The 23,963-nt window shown below is 40.9% G+C and overlaps 1 protein-coding gene and 1 long non-coding RNA gene across 17 annotated transcripts in view; one reads left to right on the forward strand and one right to left on the reverse strand.

Annotated features, from left to right (window-relative positions):
* LOC129362726 (pleckstrin homology domain-containing family A member 7-like) overlaps nt 1-23,963 on the reverse strand; it is a 156,121-nt gene that overhangs the window by 28,415 nt on the left and 103,743 nt on the right. For 11 of the 15 annotated variants that reach the window (XM_055034496.1, XM_055034474.1, XM_055034466.1 and 8 more), the window contains 5 exons: nt 20,748-20,865; nt 14,441-14,545; nt 13,161-13,233; nt 10,716-10,816; nt 823-1,001 (listed from right to left, as the gene is read on the reverse strand). In XM_055034496.1, coding sequence (XP_054890471.1) covers nt 823-1,001; nt 10,716-10,816; nt 13,161-13,233; nt 14,441-14,545; nt 20,748-20,865 — 576 coding nt within the window. Of the gene's footprint in view, nt 1-822; nt 1,002-2,449; nt 2,586-2,678; nt 2,965-8,377; nt 9,145-10,715; nt 10,817-13,160; nt 13,234-14,440; nt 14,546-20,747; nt 20,866-23,963 lie in introns of those variants that run through there. The other 4 variants (XM_055034459.1, XM_055034544.1, XM_055034528.1 and 1 more) reach the window with 3 other exon arrangements.
* Nucleotides 2,487-15,964, forward strand: LOC129362844 (uncharacterized). Of its 2 annotated transcripts, none has more exons than XR_008606276.1 (5): nt 2,487-2,553; nt 14,517-14,614; nt 15,284-15,419; nt 15,565-15,650; nt 15,731-15,964. It is a non-coding gene; the product is annotated as an uncharacterized LOC129362844 (long non-coding RNA). The 2 variants fall into 2 exon arrangements; XR_008606275.1 differs by lacking the exon at nt 2,487-2,553 and adding an exon at nt 9,527-9,635.

The following is a 23,963-nucleotide window of genomic DNA, read 5'->3' on the forward strand; positions in this document are numbered from 1 at the left end:
TATGCTCCCCATCATTAAATATGATTTCTAACAAACAGCAAGAGCCAACTGATGCCTTTTCTTTTGTTAGGAAAGTTTTTCTGAGAAAAAGAATAAACAGGGTTTCACTCATTGCAAGTTGTTTTTGACCTTTGACCTTTCCTAAAAATCAAAATTGATAGTCTGACAACGGGGTCCTACAGGTGGAGGACCACCAGGGGGCACTACGAGGGCCTCAGAAAGTTAAAGAGAAGATGAGAAAAAAATAATAAAATCTAATAATTTTTTTAAAACACAAATTCGATCAAAATCTAGTCTGTTTTTCCAATTGTTATTACAAAGTTCAAATAATTGTTTAAATGTTATTTGCCATGCTAATTTATTTGATTTTTAAGCTGCTTTACTCCTCAACCTCGTGCAGCTGGCAGTGCTAGCTATGCCACCACAGCTAGCTATGCTAACACAAGTGCAAAATGGTGCAAAAAGTTTCTGACTAAAAAGAAACCTAGTGGCCAACTGAGATCAGAAGGTATGAGAAGATCATGTAATGTAATAATTATTCAATAGTGAATAAAAGTGAAGAAAAAAAAAACATTGAAAGTTGATGTTTCTTTACATATTTTGTATAACTCTCTGCTGGTTTTCGATGCAGGTCCTCAGACAGAAGCTAATGTTTGGGGGAGTCATGGAAACGTTCGGAAACTTCAGCTATTAGCTATATATGTCGCAAATGAACATCTTTTCTTTGCCATATACATTCATGCCAAAGTAGAAAAGGACCTCATGTGAGAACCAAACTCCTCTGGCAACGTGTGCTTTAAGGTTTCAGGTGTGAAGGCCTACCTGAGCCTATCGGGGTGGTTCTGCATCAGCGCAGCCTGGTTCATGGCTTTCAGCCAGGTGCTCATGTCCTCCTGGGTGTCGGCACTGAAGTAATACGTCCGCATGCCAGTGTGCTCTGCCTGCGAGCCAATCACAGAGCTCTGCTTGTAAATGTATGAACGCATACCGGTGTGGCTAGCCTGAAGGAAGAGAGCAGAGGTCAGGTCAGATCGGCTGGAGGGAAGCAGAGGTCAAACAGTGCAGGGGTCGAAGACAGAGGGCAGCATGCTGTCCCATGGCGGAGGGGGGAGAAGAAAACATCAATGGCGATGCAGGCACTGACCAATGCAGAGAGGGAGAAATCACACAGTACGGTGGCACAGACATAAATATCAGGCACTTGGGTTTAACAACGGCCACTACCTTCACCAGCGTAAGGAAGGATACAGCGATATGATGGAGAATGGAAATTATAGAAGGCTTAACACAAATGATCCTTGTTCACCTTGAGGTCTTTTCACTCCGATACCTACTTTAAAGATTTAAAGCTGCTACACCGTGGGATCATGACATGCCTGGAAGACATATTTTAGAATAACTAATGACATGAACAACAATAGCTCCTAAAAGAGAAAAAAGGCTGCATTTCTTGTAATTTAATGAACCAACAAGCAGAACAAAAAGAGTAGAGAGCCCACAAGCTTCGTGGTGTTGGTGTTAAAGACATCTTGGTTCACCTTTCCACTGGGAGGAAAAGCTCTGCCCTCATCTCAAGACATATTCAGCCTCTGACCAGCTGCTGTGTTTCAAAGGGGGAAAGTGTATCAAGAGTGATTTCAGCACACCTAATGTTTTGCATCTAGCTACAATGTAGCATTTTTGGTCTATCTGACAGTAAGTCCTCATTGCCGCATTTAAGAACGTCTACTAACTTCCATTCAACATTGGCTTCACTTCTCCACTCACTTCAGATTTGTACAATAGTTGCTGAATTGACAGACTTTCCCTTCTGAGGTGTGGATGTCTGGAGAAAATTCACCATGTACAGAGGCCCAGACAGGTCAACAAAATGCAAAAGTCACAAGAAAACAATAAAGCCACGACAACAGCAAAAAGTGTCAAAGCAACAAAAACTTACAACATAACAACAAAATGTAACAAAGAAAAAGCTGCATCGCAAAAAAACAACAAGCCACAAAGTAGCAACAAATACCACAACATAACAAATGTTACAATGGAACACGAAGAAGCCACAAATGAAAAGTAGCGTCGCAAAAACAACTTGCTGTTAAGCAACACAACAAGAGTCAACAAACTAGTAAAGTTACAACAAAACCAAAGCCACAAACTGACAACAAAAAGCCAAATAGCAACTAAAACCACATCACAACTAATAAAAGCTGCAACACAAACAACACAAGCCAAAGCGGAAGTTGTATTGTAACAGAGGAGATGCTAGCAAATTTAGCATCACTTCTGTTTCAGAATGAACAGAAATGATGCTGCGTTGTTTTGAACACGGCGTTGGTTTCACTGTCGTCTCGCAGCTGTTGCAGTTGTGACTTTTTTCATTGTCCCCTCTGGGCCACCGTAACCACGGACAACTTGGTTCCTTCTCTGATTAAATGCTCTCCTTACTGACTCTTACCATTTAGATGGATGGCTTTGGCGGGTTTGACGTTATGGATGATGGATGGTGTTTATCTTCACAATGCTATTTGTTCACTAATACTCTCCAGCAAAGCTTTAGTGGTGAGTCCGTCTCTACATACATGCATTTATGGCTGTAAAGTGAAAATATTCAAGGCATATGAATTACTTTGCACAGGGCTACATCTGTAAATGGACGTTGTTGTTATTCTGTCTCACATCCACACCCATTTCGTGAATAAGCAACACATCGCTTTTGGCGCTGCTCGATGTTACAGTATTTCTCTCGTCTTTTCCTCCATTGTCCCAAGAGGCTCCAAAGGATTATTTCTTGCAGCTCAGGGTTCAGAGCCGTCTCTTTTATCTCCCAGGCTATCGCACAACCGAGAATCCCACAAGAAGAATCTGTTTTGAAAAAGCTACTCCGGTTGTGTAGGTGGAAACGGCAGGAGAAAAACTAGACCAGCGCAGTACTGGGTAGAGATGGAAAGCAGGGGAGGGTGTTGAGAAATGTATTTTTTATTTATTTTTATTTTTTTTGAAAATCCGGAGTGTTTACGGCTGCCGTAGCAACCGAATCTTCAAAAGAGATGTGCAGCCTTCCCATAGGTCACTGTGCCAAGTCCAGAGAGGAGCCTCAAGAGGTGGACACCAAGAAGCTTTCTGATTGAAAATCCATTAAGAATTGTTTACAGGCTGAGAATCTGATGCCAGTCTACTTCTGTCTAACCCTGAGAACACAAGAAACACGGCAAACAACAAGCAGACCAGTCGGACATTTAAGGAAGACCTTCTGTGTAAGGGCTGCTGATTAATTAATAGTCTCTAAGTGCTTTGTATCCTTGATAAATAGGTCTTTGTTGTAAATGTGGGGTTATTAGTTCCCCTTAGAAGCCGGGCTGCACTTCACTGAGCCCAGCTTTTTAAATAATCCACTTTCCCTTTTCCTTCCTTCCTTCCTTCCTTCCTCCACCGCTGAGAACAGCAGACAAACGAGAGTCCTCTCTTGAGAACAGATGCATGTAAATGAAAAGTAATTCAACACAAAATCTAACGTACTCTAATTCCTGCTCTGAATAATGAATGCAGGACAGCGGGGGGTTGTACAGCGTTTGGATCCACTTTAGCTGCAGTACAAACATTTTCTCTGCGTTCTCAGGTTCAGTTTAGAAGATGAGCCTTTCAGCAGCTCGTCTTTCAGTGAGCAGAAACGCCGAACGTTACGCCCACGCCGACGCTTTTAACGTATACACCAAACGTTGGTGAATAAAGCAGATTGTCACCCCTGTTGTGCTACTGTAAGCTCTACATAAACCCTGGCAAAGGACCCGAGAAACGCGTACACGGGCGCCGCGCTCGTTCACATCCCCTTCTTACAGAGCCGCCGCCCCGGCCGCTCACGCACACTTTGCCCTGATTACAAGAGAAAAACGCTTTGATATAAAGTTCTCTGGCTCAGCATGGCCAAAATGCGGGCTTGGACCCGACACTTCATGATGTTTTGGAGCTGATTGCGCTGCTGGATCGACCCAACCGGGACTCGATGACCTGGCAAGGCTCGCCTCCTTCTGTCAGGGCGTTGAGGTCGTGCTTCACATCTGCGCAGTGACACAACAAAAAAAATGTACCACCTTGTCTTTGTCTGATGGTTGTTAGTTTTGAAGTACATTATCCCTGACAGATTGTATGACAACCTGCTTTTGAAAGACAAATCTAAAAATTCATGAATCCACGGTACTTGAATCTTTTGATGTTATTAGGACAGGCTTGGCTTATAGCTGCAATTTTTGTATTTGAATTTGAAAATGGATTAAAAGTAATTAGCATAAAAACTGCTGATGTTAACATTCGTCCCCTGGATTACAGCGTGGATTATTTTCACCACGGGGTTCGTCAAATTAAAGACTCTTTAAGACCTTTTAAAGACATTTATGAATAAAATTTAAGACCTGTTTCATGACACAAATGTACACAAATCTACAGTCTTCATTGTAAAGACTGTAGATGATTTTTGTACAGAATTCACTTTAGCATCAAATGGGTTGGCACTAGAAATTAGGCAATAGCGAAGAGGAACATCATCCAAACAACTGTCACTACATTTGAATTTACCCATGACGAACGCAAAAAACCCAGCTAGCACAAGCAAGCACATTAGCAGCTAGTTAGCGGTAGCCTCCACCGCCTCGAAGGCAACAAAGTCATCTGAGTATGGCTCAAACTTTAGTCTGACGGAAAAGAGTACAAGAGATTAACTTATAAAAATTTAAGACCTGTGATTAACATATTTAAGCTAAGTTATGTTTTTAAAATAAAGACCATAATTTTTGATACACAAGCTGAAAACATTCTAGGGATGCGGGACACCGTGACATACACCTATTTTTATGATTGTGACTTTCTCTTCAGCCAGTCAAAGGTTCCTCTACCACTAACTTGAAAGAGGTGAATATTCATGCAATCTACTTATTCATGTACAAAAAAAAAATTATTCCATTGTTATCTTTGTTTGTTATTTCAGGGGTTTTTTGGTGGAAAACAGTTCCATTAACACAGGGTGTTTTTTTGTAAATGTTTTGCCAAAAAACCCCAACAAAAACAAAACAGAAATCAATAAAAAAAAGAAAAGAACTTTTTAAAATTGATTTCTTGACCAAAAAAAAGGGGTAAAACATCCAAAGTTTTGACAATGTATTTTGGAGGCACTTTATAAAAATCTGTGAGGTGTGCTTTATAAAAAAAAATTTAAAAGGCTGTAATTTAATATGAGATCTCAATATTGACTTTTTTTGTCAACAGACTATTTCGGTGTTTGTACCAAAGACAATTGTGGGCAATTTCTACAACGTCGGTGTTTGCCTATTATTTCAAAGCCATTTCAATAGAATTGCTTTTTATTGCAGGCCTCTTTTCCCCACAGTGATGTTTGGACCCAATATTTCAGACTGCTGTCTGAAAACATCAGGAAGCCGCCCGGATAAAAAGCACCAATATCACGAATCACATTAGAGCTAGTTATCTCCAGAAGCCAAGGCATATTAAGTTAGATCAGAAGGCAGAGGAATGGGAAGGAGGGCTAGAAATTACGTCTCGAGCACCAAAGATAAACTAAAGCTTTCAAGAAAAGCAAAAGAGCATCCTGAGGAAACAGCTGTCAAAGCGTGCCTCCTGACTCTCCATCAGCTCCCCTACAGATGGCCTCTTACAGCCACCGAGACAGAAGACCGTGCAGCACCCTGTGCAGAGGCATGAATGGATATTTCTACTGTAAAATGTTGCACATGTAAGTTTTTAAACGCCCTAAACTGACCTCAACTCCGAATGTGCTACACCTTTAACACGGAGGAAGAAACAAAAGTATATATAAAAAAAAAACAGTCAAAAAGCAGGTCCATGCGCCACACACCTCCTGCAGACAATAAATAAATAAATATTACACACAGAGTCCGTGGCCGCCTTTATCGGGAACGCTGAGAGGGTCGTTGAGCTTTGAGAGCGCGCGGCTAACACACCCACACACCGAGAGCTCGCGCCGCTCTGTTTGGATGCGCGTGGGAGTTGGTGACACTTTTAAGTCGGGTTTCTGATTATCTGCCTCAGCACCAGTTTTGTTTAATTGTGTTTGATGAAGCAGAGACAAAAAAGGGAGAAAAAAATCCCACCGTTCCTTTCTTTCTTTCTGTGAGTCCTGTCTTTCACAGGAACAAGCCTTTATCAGTTCAACCCTCTGCGTCCTTTCAAACGCTTCCTCTCATTATTTTCGTTTAGTATTTTCCACTCTGAATCACTTCCTGCCTTTTTACGTGTCCACTCCTGCCACAGGCTGAAAATATCGCTTACGTCTCTCCCTCTCTTTCTCTCTGCCTCACACACACACACACACACACACACACACACACACACACACACACACACACACACACACACACACACACACACACTCAAAAGCTCACAATGGTGCTCAGTCGTCGCTTTCGGACAACCGCTGACAAACTCCATTTTTTTTCAGGCGCTATTTAAAGAGTCGCTTGTGTTCCCGCCGATAAGCCACAGCTGCCAGAACGCCACAAAGCTCCGGATAAGTTACCTTCTTCTCCCCAACCTGCCACCACCAAAACCGGATTTAAACTGGAAGCACTTAGACGGAAAGCTTGTTGGCGTTTTGGGGCTCTGCGGGGAAACAGTGTCTGCTGTGTAAAAATTATTCACGTTTCAGCTCAAGAGTGCAAAAACACGCAGAGAGAGAGAGAGTCCACGCTGTTAGCCAAAATGGAAGCACCTTTAGCAGCAATAATGATGATAATGTTCTCTGTGTGACCTTTTCATCGCCCACATTGTGGAGGAGGAATATTTGCTCACTTTTGTTTCTGCACCTCTCGCTTTAAAATCCACTTGAATCCCAATTTAATTTAGAATGTTTTAATTAGCCATGGCAGCATCTTGATTATTTTATTTTTCAGCCATTCTTGTTGTGGATTTTTCTGCTGTACTGGCCCAGTTAATGAGCCACTTTGGGCCAAGCTGAAGCTGGTGAAGCAGACCAACTCCCCTTTTGACTTTACAGTCCTTTGGTATCCAGCATACGGTGCTCTGGTTGAAACAAGCCCTCGTCATCACTGGTCACTGCCGTGCATTACAATGGAATGATGTGTTTTTGCTGGTAAGCTGTTTTTATGACCAAGAAAAACAGTGGTGAACAAATGTTTATTTTGAACAACATAAAAAGTAAAATATAAATTTTTTTAAAAGACACCTCTGCGCAAAGGCCGTTTTTTTTCCAATGGGGCTCTGAGTCGGACAGCTTCCTGCTCAGCAGGAAACAGTTTTCACATCCAACTGTTTTGTATGTGACATCGAGCCGATGAGGCTAACGAGACGCTCCAGCTGCGCAAAACTTTGTCACTATTCCACTAGTGTAGAAAAAACCCTCTGCGATTATGCAAATGCTCAGTTTCTATTAAAAGAGAAACACAGTTGAAATCACATGTGAATAAGTTTGTTCACGCGATACGTTGTTGAAAGTCCTCCGACCATTTCCTGTTGTCGTCGTCTTTGTGGTTTGTAACAGCAGGTTGCTAATCAAATGACTTGTGCGATGTGAAAAAAGTTTCCGTCACAGTTTCGCAAAATAAACCAATTTTGATGAGGCCAAAAACCCCACCTCATCCAAGGGTCAAAACGTTTTTATCAAAAAATGAGTTTTTTCGAACTTGGCTTATTTCTGTTAAGCAATTTTCACTTTGAAATGCCAAATTGCTCAATTATATGGTCAATGGAAATGCAGCTACCAACAGGCGGGCGTCTTATGTACATTCTTCATTTCTTTTGGTTTTTAAAACTATAAGTATGAAGTATTTCTCCCTCCTTGCCTGTTGAAATGTGGTTGAAAATGTCAGAAATGAAGGAATTGTAAGAAATCTGTACAGATTTTATTTACACATGCCCACTTTGGTCCCACCTGTCTGACCTACACTGTCCTCATTTGTTCTTTTTGTGGAGAAGAGCCCTTCTCTTACATCTAATCCAAACAAAATACGTCATACTTCTTTAATCTCTTGGGTGACAAACAAGTAAGTTACAAGCAGCAGATTTGACAGAAAAAAAGTGTGACGTGGCCACACAGACAAACACCAGGAAGATCCACTATGTATCAACAGGACAAGGTGAGGCAAAAGAGTCAAACGACGGTAACAATGAAAAATCAAGATCAGGGCGATGACACAAACTGCCAAATGAAACATCAGCCCAAAACAAACAAGACATGCATCAATAACACAGGAATATACGCAGCTGTTGTATATTCTCCCATATTTATAACCAACAAAGCCACAGCGATGGCAGGCGACAGGGATGCGGAAGGGCCACACCTGGTCAGAGAGAGAGAGAGGAAGAGAGAGAACCGACACCACAGCGGTGGATTGAGTACCTATTTATGGGCGGGCTTTCGCTGGACGGCTCAACACACTCACAGGGAGGGAGGGAGGTCCCAGCCAGGCAGCCGGCCAATGGCAACAAGAGAGGGGAGAGGGTTCGGTAAGTAGAGGGGCGAGGGGAGCATGAAAGGAAGTGGGGAGCGGGGTTTGATATGCAGGTGACTGTGGATTTTAATCAACAAATACAACCAGTCAAATGTGTTTGTGGCATCAACAGTCAGTGTGTTTGGAAATCCTAATGAACTCAAACTGAGTAGAGTTTGGTGGAGATGCATGAGATTCCTGCAGCCGGAGAGAAATGAAAACCTGGGAGGCCAAGTGAAAGAAACCCACAAAGCCAACAGCTGTTTCATTTCGGTGACCCCTGAAAGACCTTGGACTTATCGGATTCTGGGTGTTAAGGTGAGATTAAATAGGCACTTTTAACACTTATTGAGTATCTGGCTGATTTAAGAGTTCAAAGAGAGTTTTACCTTCAAGAGAGATGGTAAAATTGAAAAAGAAAATTGGATATAATTTAGGAAAAGGGAAGGGAAAGAGAAACAGCAACGTTGTCACTTTAATGGGAAAAAAGTACACTAATTAAAAAATAGATACTTTTTTAGAGTATCTATAATGACCTACATTATAAGAAAATAGAATCCAGATGACTTGTATCTTTCGTTGCAGTAATTATACATGAAAACTAAATATCATGATAGAAAGAAAGCACCTTTAAAAACCTTTGGTTTCTACATTTCAAGGCCTTAGAAAGTTCATGCAAATGGGTGAAAACTGAACCTCAACAGATTCCACACTGACACAGTGGAAAAGCGTTTTGTGTCGCGTTCGTCTCGTCGCGAACAGAACGATCCCGTCCGGCCAGAAGAATAAAACAGTATCTATCTCACGCTTTAATCAGGAGCAAGGTGCAAAGGCTGCTGAAGGCAGGGCGCTGCCACAGCAACTTGTCGTAACAACTTGGGCTGAGGCAACCGTTTGGTTTTTATGGGCTTTCATGTTTCGAACAAAAACAGCCGTGACATGTAGACCCTCCCATCTGATTCGTAGATGGGATTCGTAGAAAAACGAGCATCTGCTCACTGTGTTGCCAGGCTGAACTGTAAAAACAAACAACAGCAAAACGAAAAAGCTCCGCCTCGGGGAGCGGAGAGGCTTCATGCCGTTCCGTCTCAACAGAGACGCTGACAGGCAGTCGGCTGTAATGGACGCAGGTGCAACAGGTGGGGAGGGGGCAGACGGAGGCTGCAGGTAGGAATGTGGTTAATAATCCAATCTGTGGAAGCACAACTGGAATAGACTAAGCACATGAATGCACATAAATAGAAAACCTGTGTGGTAAACCACAAAAATATCTCTATGGAAATGCTTATGTACTTGTGTGTAGCGGTGACATGCAAACGGTTTTGTACCTCCTGACTTTCCCCACATTTTATCACATTAGGACATTAATGTTTTATATTTGTATTTTATGTGAAAGAACAACAGAAAGTAGTTCATGAAAATGGAGCAAAATCAATTTGCATTCAAGCCTCTTTACCCTGACACCTCAAAATAAAACATGTTGCATCAGAAGTCACCTCGTCAGTAGACGATTGGACAGTTTCACTTTGTCTTATCACATTGCAGATGTTAATTTTATACTCTCTAGATCTGGTTTATATTGAAATGTGGTAAGAAAAAGAAAAGCTGAAAAGTACGGGTGCAGCAATTTAAATTTTCTGGCCAATTGCCGTCCTTTAAAAAAGCCTGATTTTAGCCACACACTGAAAATCCAAATAAAAAACATCCAGGTTTGTGATCGTAACGTGACAAAATGTGGAAAAATGCAAGGGTTATAAAGGGCAAGTGTCTGTTTGGCATTTAGCATGAGCTTCTCAGGCTGAAATGACAGAAATAACTCAGCGGAAACTTCTCAGCTTTAAATAGCAGGAAACATACAAACATTTTATCTCAAGTGGTTCCAGTGGGAGTAAAAAAAAAAAACATTATCTGTCAGTCAGGATGGAATCACTTCCAACCGGTGGCCATGATGCACAGCATCAAGACGTTTTTTTTTTCTTCTTGTTGACGTAAAATTAAAACCCTGCGACTCCTTTATATCGCCACTTTGACGTTTCAGTAATTTCATGCAGTAAATTGTGCGCTAGCTGACTTGAAGAATATTTGCAAATGATGAGCTGAGAAATATTTGCTGCTTATTGTTATTACAAAAAAAAACAACAAAACATTTTCATCTTAACTTTAAAAGAAAACCACAATCATATTAGAGCAAAAAAAAAGAACTACCAGGCAGCATAGAAAGAGTGCTGACAACAAAAAGAGGCGTACCTTGAAGGCATATTTGCGGCTGATGTGATCTTCGGGGCCAACGGGTGAAATGACATAGCTGGGCAGAGGAATACTGCCCAAGACCGCCTCCTCTCTGCTGTCTGCAGGGAGAGAGAGAGGGAGAAAGTGAATGAGGGAGTGGGTAATCGGGGCGGGGTAGGTGAGGGCAAACAGAGATAAAGATAGAGAGGAAAGGAAGGGGCAATAAAATAAGTATCACTCATCACCCTCTAATTTCACGCCCCGCCTGCCACCAGCGACACGACGCTCTCCTGCCGTTGCTCCGTGTGCCAGAAGCTAAATGAGCTGTGGCGTAAACGCTAGCCATCCGCCAAACACGCGTTTCTCCAGCCCTTGACCTTTCACCCTAACCCTAAACTTTCGTCTTAATGCCTAAAGTTGCTGCTGGAGGAATGATGTTCTCACATTTTTAAAAATATCGCTCTATGTTTGCAACTCTGTACATGTTGGCTTTTTACTTGGTACTGCCAGAGAATTACAACATGTGTGTGTGTGTGTGTGGTGTGTGTGTGTGTGTGCGCGCTCAATGATTGCTTCATTGTAAAATTCACTGCTGATATGAAGGAATGTGAGCATGCCACATGTCCGTGTCTCCGAGTGTCTGGATGGAAGGTGATAAGGTGACACTGTAGATTTAACGGAGAGTTGGGTTGAAAATAATCCAAGGTCGTTTGGAGGACACATTCCCCACATGGTGGACGAGACGGTGGGAGCCACCTTACACACACACACATACACGCACACCCACACACACATATACACACGCACACACACACCCACACACACGCATACACCCACACCCACACATACACGCACACCCACACACACACATACAGGCACACACACACACATTCACATACACGCACACCCACACATACACATACAGGCACACCCACACACACACACACACACATACACGCACACCCACCCCCACACCCACACAGCAAACCTGATCAGCTCAGAGTTATATTAATAGTTGTCTGTAACTAGTTACATTTACATAACTAGAGTGCTTTTTACTTTTAAGAGTCTTTTTTTTTTCATGAAGTTTCTTTTGCTGCTCTTACTTGAGTAAGACGTCTGGCTCCTCTACCCACCGTGAGAAACTTCACTGAATGAACGGAAAACCATCACCAGACACAGACCTGCTGTTTTTGTTAAAGTTTCATGAGATTTTTTCATTGAAAGAAATTGATTTGGACAAATGTTTATTTTTGTTTGATTTTGTTATTTCATAATTATATGTAACTTTATATTTTGGCCCGTCTGATGATATTTCATCTGTTTATGATCGTCCTCGTATTTTATCGTTTCAAAAGTGTGACAAAAAAAGCAAAAAACAAAAGAAATCTAGAGCCCTAACAGAAACCAGAACCCATGACATAATAGAAAGACCAACGTGTGGTTGTGTTCGTGATGAAAGGAAACGACAAGCCGGATCAAGACTTTTCACGTTGAGAGCAGAAACCTTTGAACTGAGGGAGAAAAGAGGCAAAATTGAAACGGCGGCGAATCGATGTCACCGAGGCGACTTCCAAAAGGTTCCATCAAAAATACACATAGACGGCAAAGGAGCGCACAGGGAGGCGGATTAAGACAGGAAGGACGTGGTTAGTGTGTGTGCGTGTGTGTGTGAGCTCTTGTCACATACGTGTTTCACTAGGAAAAATCCAATTAGAGGACGCCAAGACTGATTTACTGCCTCCTTTGTCAGTTCCACTTCACAAAAACAATCAGGCACTTTTTCTACACAGTTTATACCAAAGTCACATTTGTGATATAAATACTGGTTGTTGTTTTTTTTCTTTTTGAATTCATTAATGTAGATTGACACACAGAGTTCTGGACCAAGTTAGAACTGTCAGGACTAATCAGTGACAAACTCAGGCATTTGCACTTGCAAAGTTTTTCCAACATAAAATTTCATCTCAGCAGGCAGGCAAGTTATAATCAGCATCAGAGTAGAAATAGTTTTTTATCAAGAAATATAAATGAAAGATTAAAGAGGAACCGACCACTGATCAGAATTGGACGATTTTGGATTAATTTTCAGTGTAATAAAATATTTGCTGTACAAACTGGATCAAAAGAACTTGGTAAGATTTGCTGTTTTTGCAGTGGATGGGATGCTTCCAGAAAGGAAATTCCATATTTTTTATGGAAGCGTGTTTGCTGTTCGTTCCGACTGCAACTTTTAAACAAATAACAGGAAATTCAGTGTATTTCTTCTTTTTTTTATCCATCTAACTTGGCAATGTTTAAATACTGTCTAAAATTTCAGCTTAAAGCTGCACATTTTTCCTTCACCACGTTTTCTATTTTTTGGTTTCCATTGACAACTCCTACTTACTTGATCATCAGCTTATTATGTTTTTGTAGTTGTATACCATGTAAAAAACAAAAGGCCTTGTGGCACAAACTCACCTTTGTAGTAGAAAAGGCAGAAATCAGACAAGACAAACCACTTCCTCTTCCAAAGGCGCATCCCAGAGCTGTCCTGCAGAGGAAAAAAGAGGCAAAACACTCATGAGTAATAATAATAATAATGATAATAATAATAATAATAATAATAATGTACTGTAAAGTCCACAGAGTTTGCAGTACATTTTGTGACAAGACCAAGCAGATATGGAGGAAAAGTGAGCCGGACCCAAGCAGGGAATGTTTTTTGGCTCGCTGCTTTTTTCCGCCGCTTGTTTCATCCTGTATGTTTGCTTGCTAAAAATGGAGCCATATATAGAGAGGTGACACAGCAGAAGCAGGAAAAAAGCAAAACCCTCCAACCTCAAACAAAGTTATAAATACTTTTCCCATTTGCTCAAAATGTAAAAAATGTGTGGGCAGATGAAAGGGATAAAACAGGCCACAGAGACGCTGAGTGTGAGGTACGAGGTACGAGGTGTTGTAATTGTGATATAGGTGTCACGCATAGTGATGTTTGTCGCCGTCTGATTCTCGTCGTCTCACCGTTCGCGTCGTAGCGAGGCCAGGCGTCTTTCCGGCGGGGTGGTGCCAAGCGCCGGTTATTTTAAGTAGAACTTTAAATAAGCAAACGCTCTCCAGTAATAGCCCGACTGCGATCAAACACCAGGTGCTCCACATTTCCAACGTACACGGAATAAATCAGGGAGGAGTAAAAGTGGGCCGTGGAAAAAAGCAGAAACTTTCCTGACCCAACTGGAGTGGATTTTGGTGGAGGGCGGAAAATAAAATAATAATAATACTAATAATACAGGTGCAAAGAAATAATAATAAGACATGTTTCTCAGACTCGCTGCTGGTCAAGGTGGCGATCCAATCGACAGCAGCATGACCCTGTATCATCATGGTTACAGTGTGGTCCAATCCAAACCTCTTGGGTGTCCAAAATGTGGCCCGAGAGCCATTCGTTGCCATTGAAATGATTTTGTTCGACCCCTGAACTCAGGAATGGAACTCTCATTTGGTTATGTAAAAACAAAAACAAAAATTTCTTCCCTGTTTTTTTTTTTTTTGGTATTATGGTGGTAATGATGTAAGCAATATTTTTGTTGGACATAAATCCCTTATATGGTCTGACAGGTTTCACCAAATTAAATCTAACACTTTTTTTATAAATGAAATGTGACACCTATATGTTGCATTTGAAAATAATGCAACATATAGGTTTCCTCATATGAACGTGAGGAAGCTGACTACGATATCTGAGCAGGGGGGTCGTCTACCTGTTTGTATAGCCATCCTCGGACCACCACTGGGACGTTGGGATTCCTCTTGATGGATTGTTCTCTTTTCCCAAAGCTGTGAATCTTCCCACTGGATCTAGAGGCCTGCAACACACAAAGCCCAAACAACCAGGAGTAATTCAGTCAGTCAAGAAAACCTTCCATGGCATCAAGGTAACTTAAAAACCGGCTCTTAAACCAATAGAAAAGATAAGCATTTGTATTTTAGCTCAACATGCTAAACTTTTGTATCTAACCTGTGGTTGAGAAGTTGAGATTAAAAGGAAGATATCTGATTTATCCAAGTGGGGCATAATTGGCGCTCTGCTCTTAATCAGAGCATTCAATCTCACTTACAGCAGCCCAGCACAGGCCTTCATCCACGCTATCATTATCTCTTTTTTTGATATCTCTCCTTTTCTGCCCCAATTGTTGCCTAATTATAGTCATTACTCGGCGACAGACAATTTTCTACCTGATTTCTGACAGTGAGAATCACTGTTGCTATAACATTTGTCAAACAAAGACAAAATCTCTCTATCCTGGGTGAGAAGGAGGAGGACTGTGAAGTGAAAGTCAGAAGGTTTCATATGAAAATATGGAGAAGTTAATGGAGGTAACATCAAAAGTCTGAAAAAGGGAGATGAAATTTCAAAATTCCACAAACTGGATTTTTTCACAGCTTTCTTTTGACAACACATTCCCAATCAATTCAGATTCTCCCACCTCCAGATTTACTACTGCCTACTTGACTGTTTCTCAGCTTAATGCTTTTCTTTCTATTTTCTGATTTTAAATTGGCTCTGTCTGATGTGATCGGCATGTTGGGACGTTGTTTTATAGATTTCCACTGACTCAACCTCTCCACTTTCTTCCTGCTGTGCTCCTTGGTCTTCATGATGCTACTAATATTCTCAACAACCTTCTAACAGCTGAATGCTGGCATTAAATTACACACCACCTACTGTCACTCCTCAAGGTAATTGGTTGAGTTGAATTTTATTTAGGGGTGTTCAAGTGAAAGTGTCTGCATACAAATGCACTTATTCATTTTTATTTGCACAAAACTGCTGATAGGAAAGTTTAGTGAGTGACTCTGAATATTTGACTATCGGTGGTGACAGGCTGTGGTGATGACGGATGAGGCCAACATGCCATGTATATGAAAGATAGCTGACAAAGAGCAAGCATTCCTTTCTAATAATAGCACGTGAGTATTGAAGTGCCTGCATCCTCAACAGATATAATTTCCCTTGAGAAACTCATATCTGTGCCTTCACTTCTTTAAAGAGAATCAACTTGTATGTTGTAAGAATCCAAATCCAATTGAGAGAAGACAGCAAAGAGGAAGGTCAAAGTGAGAAGGGGAATTAAATGGAAATAAAGCGAAAAGGACAAAGGAAATGACAAAATCGAACCAGTCATCAAAATTTAAGTTGTTAAAATGGTTGACCGAGAATCATTTTACTTAGATTTAAAGTCAATGTATTAAAACCAACCAGACATTCAGCTCTTTATTGATTTGTGTTCTTTACGCAGCAAAATGCATCTTTGGTCGTCTACCAACGGTATAAAAACTTTGCACACGTCACTGATATGAAAAAGAAACAACATTGTTCCAAACAATCAACTCTGAGGAACTCCATATAAAAACTCCAGTAGTTACCAATCTGCATTGTCTGTTTCAAATCACTGAAATGTATTTTCACTGTAATGTATAAAAAATATGACTATTTATCTAAGGAATATAGAGTGGAAATTATTTTTATTTCAAAGTGATTGGTGATTTTTTAAAAAGAAGTAAACGTTTTGCAGGTTTTTTGTGAAAATGTTATAAATTATACCCTGTGTTATTTTTTAAAATGTTTACTTAGGTAATACTTTAGCAATATAACTAACTCAATACATCCTACATTTTATCTGACACTGATCACAAAATCCCTTTACATTTAAACCTGACACAATAAATTTTGCTGGGCGCTAAATTGTCCCAGAAATTATTGCGATTAAAAAAAACAATGTCGTTTTGAGACCATTTTCAGACACAATCATGTAAGTTTGCTTTCTCGAAGGCCAAAACCTTTAATTTTGTAAAAGATAACTTGACTTTAAACTGAGAGAAATTTCAAATATTCAAAATGAAACGTGACAAGCAAAAACACCAAGTGAAACTAAAAAAAAAAAAACAGCAGAAAAGCATAAATAAAATGGATCATATAAACAAAAGTTGCCCTTCAAAAATTATGATCGGAATGTAAATTGTAGAGCTCAATTGAATTTATCATGCCATTAATTGTTTAATTGCTTATTGCGACAGACCTGGAGTATTCCAAAATCTCAGGAAAGACTTTATTCCCCAGAAGTCCGTACCTAACATCAGTCCTCGAGGTGAATGTTTGTTTGATGTGAATGTGAATCTGTGCCGTTCCACAGCTGGGAAGAAGCAAACAGACTCACTAATTAGAGGGAGGCTGGTTGGCCAAGCGAGACACACAGACACGCTACAATATCAGCACGCCGTAAATATTAATGTACGTACATGTGGCACTGCCTCTCTGCGTGTGTGTGTGTGTGCGTGCGTGCGTGCGTGCGTGCGTGTGTGTGTGTGCAATGCGGAGGTCTATTTTTAGGCTAAGGGTAATTTTGTGGAACAGCCACTGGTCCCTGCGGTGCAGCAGCATTCTGTCTTGCAGGTGAGTGACTGAGAGTCTAAACAGCTACTTATTATGTGAGTGGCACACAATTAGGCGAGCTGAAAGCCAAGAGGGACCGTCCCGAGACCACACCGCTGCCAGTTTAATTCCCCTAGGCAAAGTAATTAAACAAGAGTAATGTCTTCCCGTCCCCTTCAGAGCTCTTGTTTGTGATGCACTTACAGAAGTCGACGCTTAATGTGGATCCCGACCCGCGAGCTGATCGGGGGACTAAGAGTGGCAGCGTGGAGGGAGGCTGATTTCCTTTAGCAGACAGAATCATATGCAGGTTCAAAATGTTGGGTTAATGAAATACTCAATTATTTTTCAGCTGATTCACAGTTCCTCTTGGCCTCTATAGGTGTAGACGAGCAAAATATAACAGGAACTACACTTCTGTAGCTCTTTGAACTGGAAAGGAAAATCAATTAAAAGTAGACCCTCAGATGGATCTCTTTATTTTCTTATCTGCATCTCATAAGCATTTATTTCCCACTCTATGAGAGGCGACGGGGACAGAAGGATGATGAAAAGAAACTCATCTGACTTCGAGCAAAAGGCTCTTAAAGAGCTTTACCTCCAGGCTGCAGTGATCATAAAGAATCTTCCGATGTATGGTGGCTTAACCAAAGGTGCATTTTACACAGGTATTAATACAAAGAAATAAAATATATTAATTTATAGCCATCATCTTCTTATGAAAGATAAGTACTAGCGGAATTAATCAGGCAATATGTCAGATTTACATAATGCCGAGGTGAGTGCAGCACAAGCAGAACGTCTGTGTTGGTAGCAAGACATCAAGTAACTTTTGGGTCTAGGCCTGCCATGATTATTTTAGAAATTAGTGAACTTATCAATTATTCTAATAATTAATCAATTAATATGATTAAAAATGAAAAACATTCAGCAGATTTTTATTATAACCATAATCGATTCATCACAATTAATCATTTCAGCCCTAACTGGGTCATTGTTGCCACATGAGTATAAGAATTTCGGCATTCACCGATATGGCACCTTTAGCTCACGACTGCCAGGCCATACAATTTGTCAGCATTCCCAAAAAAATTCAGTGTTAGCCCAGATTAGCTGAAGCGTTTCTCTAAAGCTGCGAAGGTAAACTACTGTAACTGGGGTAAAACTGCTATAAGAATAAGCAGTTGCCTTTTTTTTCATTATTAAACTATCTCATGTCCATCTAAAAGGCTGAAACGTTGTGATATTATCACTGAAGACTGCTAAGCTACTAGTCCGTTTCGATGGACTTCTAAATCCTAAAATGGAGGAATGTCTGTCGTTGACTGCAAAGTCCGTTTTTCATTTGATTAGACGCTCGTTTCGCTCGCATCGCCCAGTCTTTCCCAAAAAGACTTTTATATTTCAAATGTACAAATTCAGGTCTCTGATGTCTGTCTACGGCCATTCCTGGCTCCAGAAACACCCAGATGGAGAAATTCAAAGAGAAGCGTTTCAAAGGATTGATGATGGAAGGTCTTAAATCTGTTCGTTCCCATCCCATCAAAGCCTCCCGTAAAAAGGCAAGAAGGATGAGACTGGTGGACTAGATCTGTCTCGACGCACCAGTTTGCATCTGACACCCAAAGCGACAGAGTGTGTGTGTGTGTGTGTGTCCGTCCGGGTTTTCTCTCTGGCAGGTTACCCGAGAACAATCCCGCCTTATTTGATTACAATACTTGTAATCAAATAAAAACAACAATTTCTGAAAGTAGTTTGATACTACCATACCAACAAAGCTAAAGAGGAAGCTAATAATAATAATAATAATATCAATAATGATATCATTGTATCACAGCATTTGGAACCAAGAGTGATGGTCCAGACTTCGCGTCATGACTGTTGTATCAACCAGCAATATTTTCTGAACAGCTTTCTTTCAGCCATCTGACTGGCAGTGCACATAGGCCTGTCACAATAACTAATTTTGCGTGATGATAAATTGTCCCAGCAATTGTTGCTCATGGAGCATTGACTTCATATGAAATAAAGTTTCATTTTTAGGTCTTTGTGTTACATTTTTACAGTACTCTAGCATACATGGCAAGTTAATAAACAGAGTGACAACAGGTTCAATTAAAGATATACCTTCATGTGAGTTTTTTTTTTTTTGTCAAATTATTTCTTTATTCTAAATTCTTAAACTTAAAGGTAAAAAGTAGATAAACCACATACCACTGTTCAACACGCCTTTTTCTTCGGCTGACAGATGTGATTTTTAAACAGCAAGACAGGCGAGTTGATGAGGCGTATGAATGCACACACACGCAAAAAAAAGTCCAGAACAGGCAACAGGGACCCCAACATGTCACTTTGATTAATTCCATTCCCAGATATTATGAAGGCTCCTTTAAAACCACAAAATAACCAAACGTGACTCCAACACGTGGAGACGACAAGCGCTGAGGAGAGAATTGTGACACATTACTCTCGGAGGGGAAGTGGGTAATTTCTGTTTCAGCACACCCTCTGATGCCTTGTCAGGGGAGGAATAGATATGACTTATTCAGACGGCGGGTTTCAAATTGAGATGGCGGTGCGCCGCGTGAGAGGGGATACCAATGATTCATCTTCACACAGGCCTCTTTCTTCAGGGTTGCTCTCGTCACTGCGAGCTTTATTTTACCGCCATCTGATGACAGGTAGGGGAGCGATGAGCCAGAGCACCTGGGATGGCCGCGGAGCCGATAAAACACTAGGCCTGGAAGCCGTGATTGGGTGTCTTGATGGATGTCTTGTCATCTGTTGTGCCTCACTCGATGACACGAGTTCAACTTGGGTTGCGCAGCACCTGTTGACGGAGCCGGAGGAGCCGGAGAAAACGGAGCCGGAGACGAGTGTGTTAAACCGTAAGAGATAGAGTAACAGAAGCAAAACACCTCGGCAGCATCTCTGCTTGGCAAAGACGGAAGGGCTCAGGATCGTCGCGTGATCTGAATCGGAGATCTTTCACTTCGAAGCTTCTTTAGAAAGTTCTGTGCCTTTTGCAGCAAGACAAAGTTTACTTTTATTTAACCTTAAATAAATGTCATAATAAATGTGCTGTGGTTTGTGCTTCCTAAGCACCTCATGGTTTTTGGCAGGAATCTGACGCCAAACATAAAGCAGTGAAGTGATCCTTTATTTTGGACATCACAAATTCACATTTGCACTGTCTTCTGTTCTTCCATTTGGGTTTCTAAAACCAGACGTAGATGTCAACTGAGCTGCACCGTTTGTAGCCAAATGGGAAATTCAACTGCAGTAGCCAGCCTCCAACCCAAGGAGGGCAGCAATAGGACAGTTTACGGACAAATATTACAAGATTAAATTCTTCTAAATGTCACATTTTGCACAGCATCAAATTATAGCAGCTTAAAGCTAAATTTATACAGCTTCTCTCCACAAACAAAAAAGCTGATTTTTGGGTTTAGTTACTGAGATTGAGATTTCTGATCAAAATTCACATTCAGCCATCGTAAAATCGTGTGATTCGAGGCACCAGTCAACTATTTGTTAATTACAAACATCATTGCAAACATCACGCTCTGGCCGACCAAAGAATGTCACAAAAACAAGCAAGAATCTTATGGACAAGTACAGACATGCCCACCAACCTTGGAGGCAGAGGCGGAGTCCACGGTGGAGGACGTGATGGCGGTGGAGGCCTCACTCACAGTGGTGCTGGACAGCTGCTCTGCCGTGAATCTGGACATCATGCGAGGACCCTGCGACCTGCACACACACACACACACACACACACACACACAGGAACGAGTGTCAGACTGCTCTGCCCCGGAAATAGACAGCTGATTAATTGTGCCACAATCACACTTTTGGTTCACTGGAATGTCGTCGATCTGCATAACAAATCTACAAGTGCTCCACAAAACTCAAGCTCTATCGACTTTCTAGGCTGTAAAAGTCGTCCCTCCACTGACAAGCAGCAGTCAGTTTGAATATCTGGGTAGAACAGGCTGCCAACCTCTCACACAAAAAAGACTTAAAGCGACTCGACGGCTGGATGTGTCACACTTTCAAGCTAAACCCACACACACCTTGAATGGAATCTTTCCAATGAATCCATTTCCTTTTTTGGACATATTAGTGTGAATAAATTGCGTCAAGCACTTGGTGTGTAACAGGAAGCGGTTAAATAGACTATAAGGTAAGATACAACAGCGCCCAAAGCAGCAGGTCGTGGTAGCATATGTAGCTTTATATGCTAAGCTAAAGCTAATCCAGCCTTGAGATTGTGGCGAAAAGCAGAGACTAAAGACTGCTTCAAAGGTTTTACAGAACGGACAAATGGAAGCTCGTGAAACACTGGATTATTGTCTGCTTTGGACCAAAGGAACCAAAATTGGTAGACAACTTTAGATTCACAATTGCTGAAATGTTGATCAATTTATTTGCTGTTTATTTCCTTGATGATTTTGATGATGGCATTTGACAAACTGTAATGTATCTTAATTGGTTACTGTGTCATGAATTTATATTGATATTAAGAAACATATTTTGTTTTTCAAAACAATAAAAAATGTTCTGTTTGCCTATTGAAACTGTTTTCCCTTGGGGTTACTGACAGTCATAACAAAATATTGCTTTACTTTTTTAATGTACATAACATGCGATTTTTCTTTGAAGGAAGTTTGTTTTTTCTGTTTGCCTGTTGAAAAATGGTTTCACTTGAAATAACTGACAGATCCATAAAAAATATTGCTTTATTCATCTAACTATTAAATGATATACACCATACCGTTTGGTCTTGGTTCAAGAGGCTATGTGCAATCATTTCAATATATTTTAATACACGTTGAACCAGTCCGGCCGTCGGCTTGTAGCAAATTAGGTTTTTTTGGCCCTCAGTGTATTTGACTTTGACGTCCCTGCTTTAGGGGTTCTCCATGCTCACATTGAATAGTCTTGTATGCGACACGGAGCAAAAGTAAATAAAATTATGCTAATTGTGCCAGTAGCAACAAAATGGTAAGGCTCTGTACTTCCTACAGGCACTGCACTCAACGCCTTCTCATTTTTCACTGACTGTGAAAAATGAAGTTGGATGTGATTTAGACCTTTGAAGGAGAAAAAGTACTTTTTGAGTGGCAGTTAAATTTTCATCGACGGCCTTTGATGTAGAAAAATCAAATACGGGAGAAACATGTAATTTTTCAACAAATTAAAAAGCACTGAAGCTTTTATATGCCGTCTGCTAAAATCTGCAATGACATTTCATTCTTTTCTTTTCTTTTTTTTTTGATTAATAAAGTTGTCAAAACAGGCAAAGAGATATAAAAACCTGAGCAGCAGCGCTACAAAAAAAGGCAGCTTCATGTGAGCAGCAGTGAGTGTGAGGGTGGACCGAACTGTACAGATGCAAGCCACATCGTGTACCGGACAATAAAAACGGGATGCTAATGGCCAAGTCTTTATGATGCTGACGCCCCCGAGTCGTGCTGCACAATGGTCCTACAATTCTGTCTCTGTGAGAAAAAGCAGAAAAAATAGAAAAGTAATGGCTGATACATTGTGCCTCTGATGGTGACGGATCCGTTTCTTCGTGCTCCAGATTCAGGGTTCAATTAAAAATAGGAGAATCTCTCTCTCTTGCTCACAAATATGATCTGCATTGATCAATTATCCTTGTTTCATTAAAGCAGATATTGGGTATTTATGGATGTTTTCTAGAAAGAATGCCACATAAAGCGTAGTTTTCAGGTTTGAAGCATTTTGATCATCATCAGGGTTTCCCTCAGTGCATTACAAGCCTGGCGGGCCATCAGGCTTCAGCTGGCCCCCCGCCAGGCTGGGCGATTATTTGAATAAATATCATGTAAAATTAACTTTTATGAGCTCATCCTGCTATTCTGTTATTCTGTCACCAAAAACATACCTGAAATGTTGCTTTGACTCTTTTGTGTACGTTCAAGAAATCCTTTAATCTCCATGGCAACTATTCAGCTGCGCAAAACGCCTTGGTGGACCTAGCTCCGCCTTCCAAGATGCATCTCTTCCTTTGAGTTGCAGTTTCCAAGCTTCTGCCTCACAAAGCAGCTTTCCTCCTCAATTCCCACACTCTGCTCCTCTCAGATAGATTCAGTATCACTTATACTTTCTAGTCCGACATCTTGTCAGAATCTGGACTGTCTTTATTATGCCTTCTAATTGGGAAACACTTTTTGTGTAGAGTTTTCATTGTGCTTTTCTCTTTAGTATCAGCTTCTGCCTACAAATGCAAATCTGCTGCGTGCCGCAGTGTGGGAGGACGTTGTCCGCTGTCAGGAGGATTCCACGCAAACTTTAAAAAATGGCAAGAGCTGAAACGTGTAAACGAGTTCCATTTTTTCTCATTTAAAAGTTAAGTTCTTTGTGTAATTGTTTTAAATGTCAGGGTTGAGTTGGTGGTTAGTAAAGGTCATCCACTTGACAAAAACAGAACCGGGGTCATTTGGAGGAATCAGAAAGTTCCTTACATCATCGCCCGAATCTGAACGAACTCGCTTGACTCGGTTCATCTTTACGGCGGCGCAAACGCACAGAGCTGCTGAACCGCTACGTATCGTCTAATTAAATCACACAGACACAATTAAAGTCACACAATAAAAAAAAAAGTCTTTGGTCTGTGGCAGCTTTGATTGAAGTGTTTTGCACAACAGGATTCTGATTGCAGAGTCTGAGGAGGCAAAATTGAATTAGTTTAATTTACCTACTTCCTTTACTTTCAAACTAATCTGACCTTTAAGCATTAGGCTCAGAAGTAGGATGACATGTGGTGTTTCTATTCTGCAGGAAATGGACCTGGAACATTTAGATTAAGAAGATTAAATTAA

The sequence above is a fragment of the Poeciliopsis prolifica genome, unplaced genomic scaffold (assembly GCF_027474105.1).
Source record: "Poeciliopsis prolifica strain line A6 unplaced genomic scaffold, Auburn_PproV2 SCAFFOLD001, whole genome shotgun sequence".
In the NCBI taxonomy this organism is placed as follows: Eukaryota; Metazoa; Chordata; class Actinopteri; order Cyprinodontiformes; family Poeciliidae; genus Poeciliopsis; species Poeciliopsis prolifica.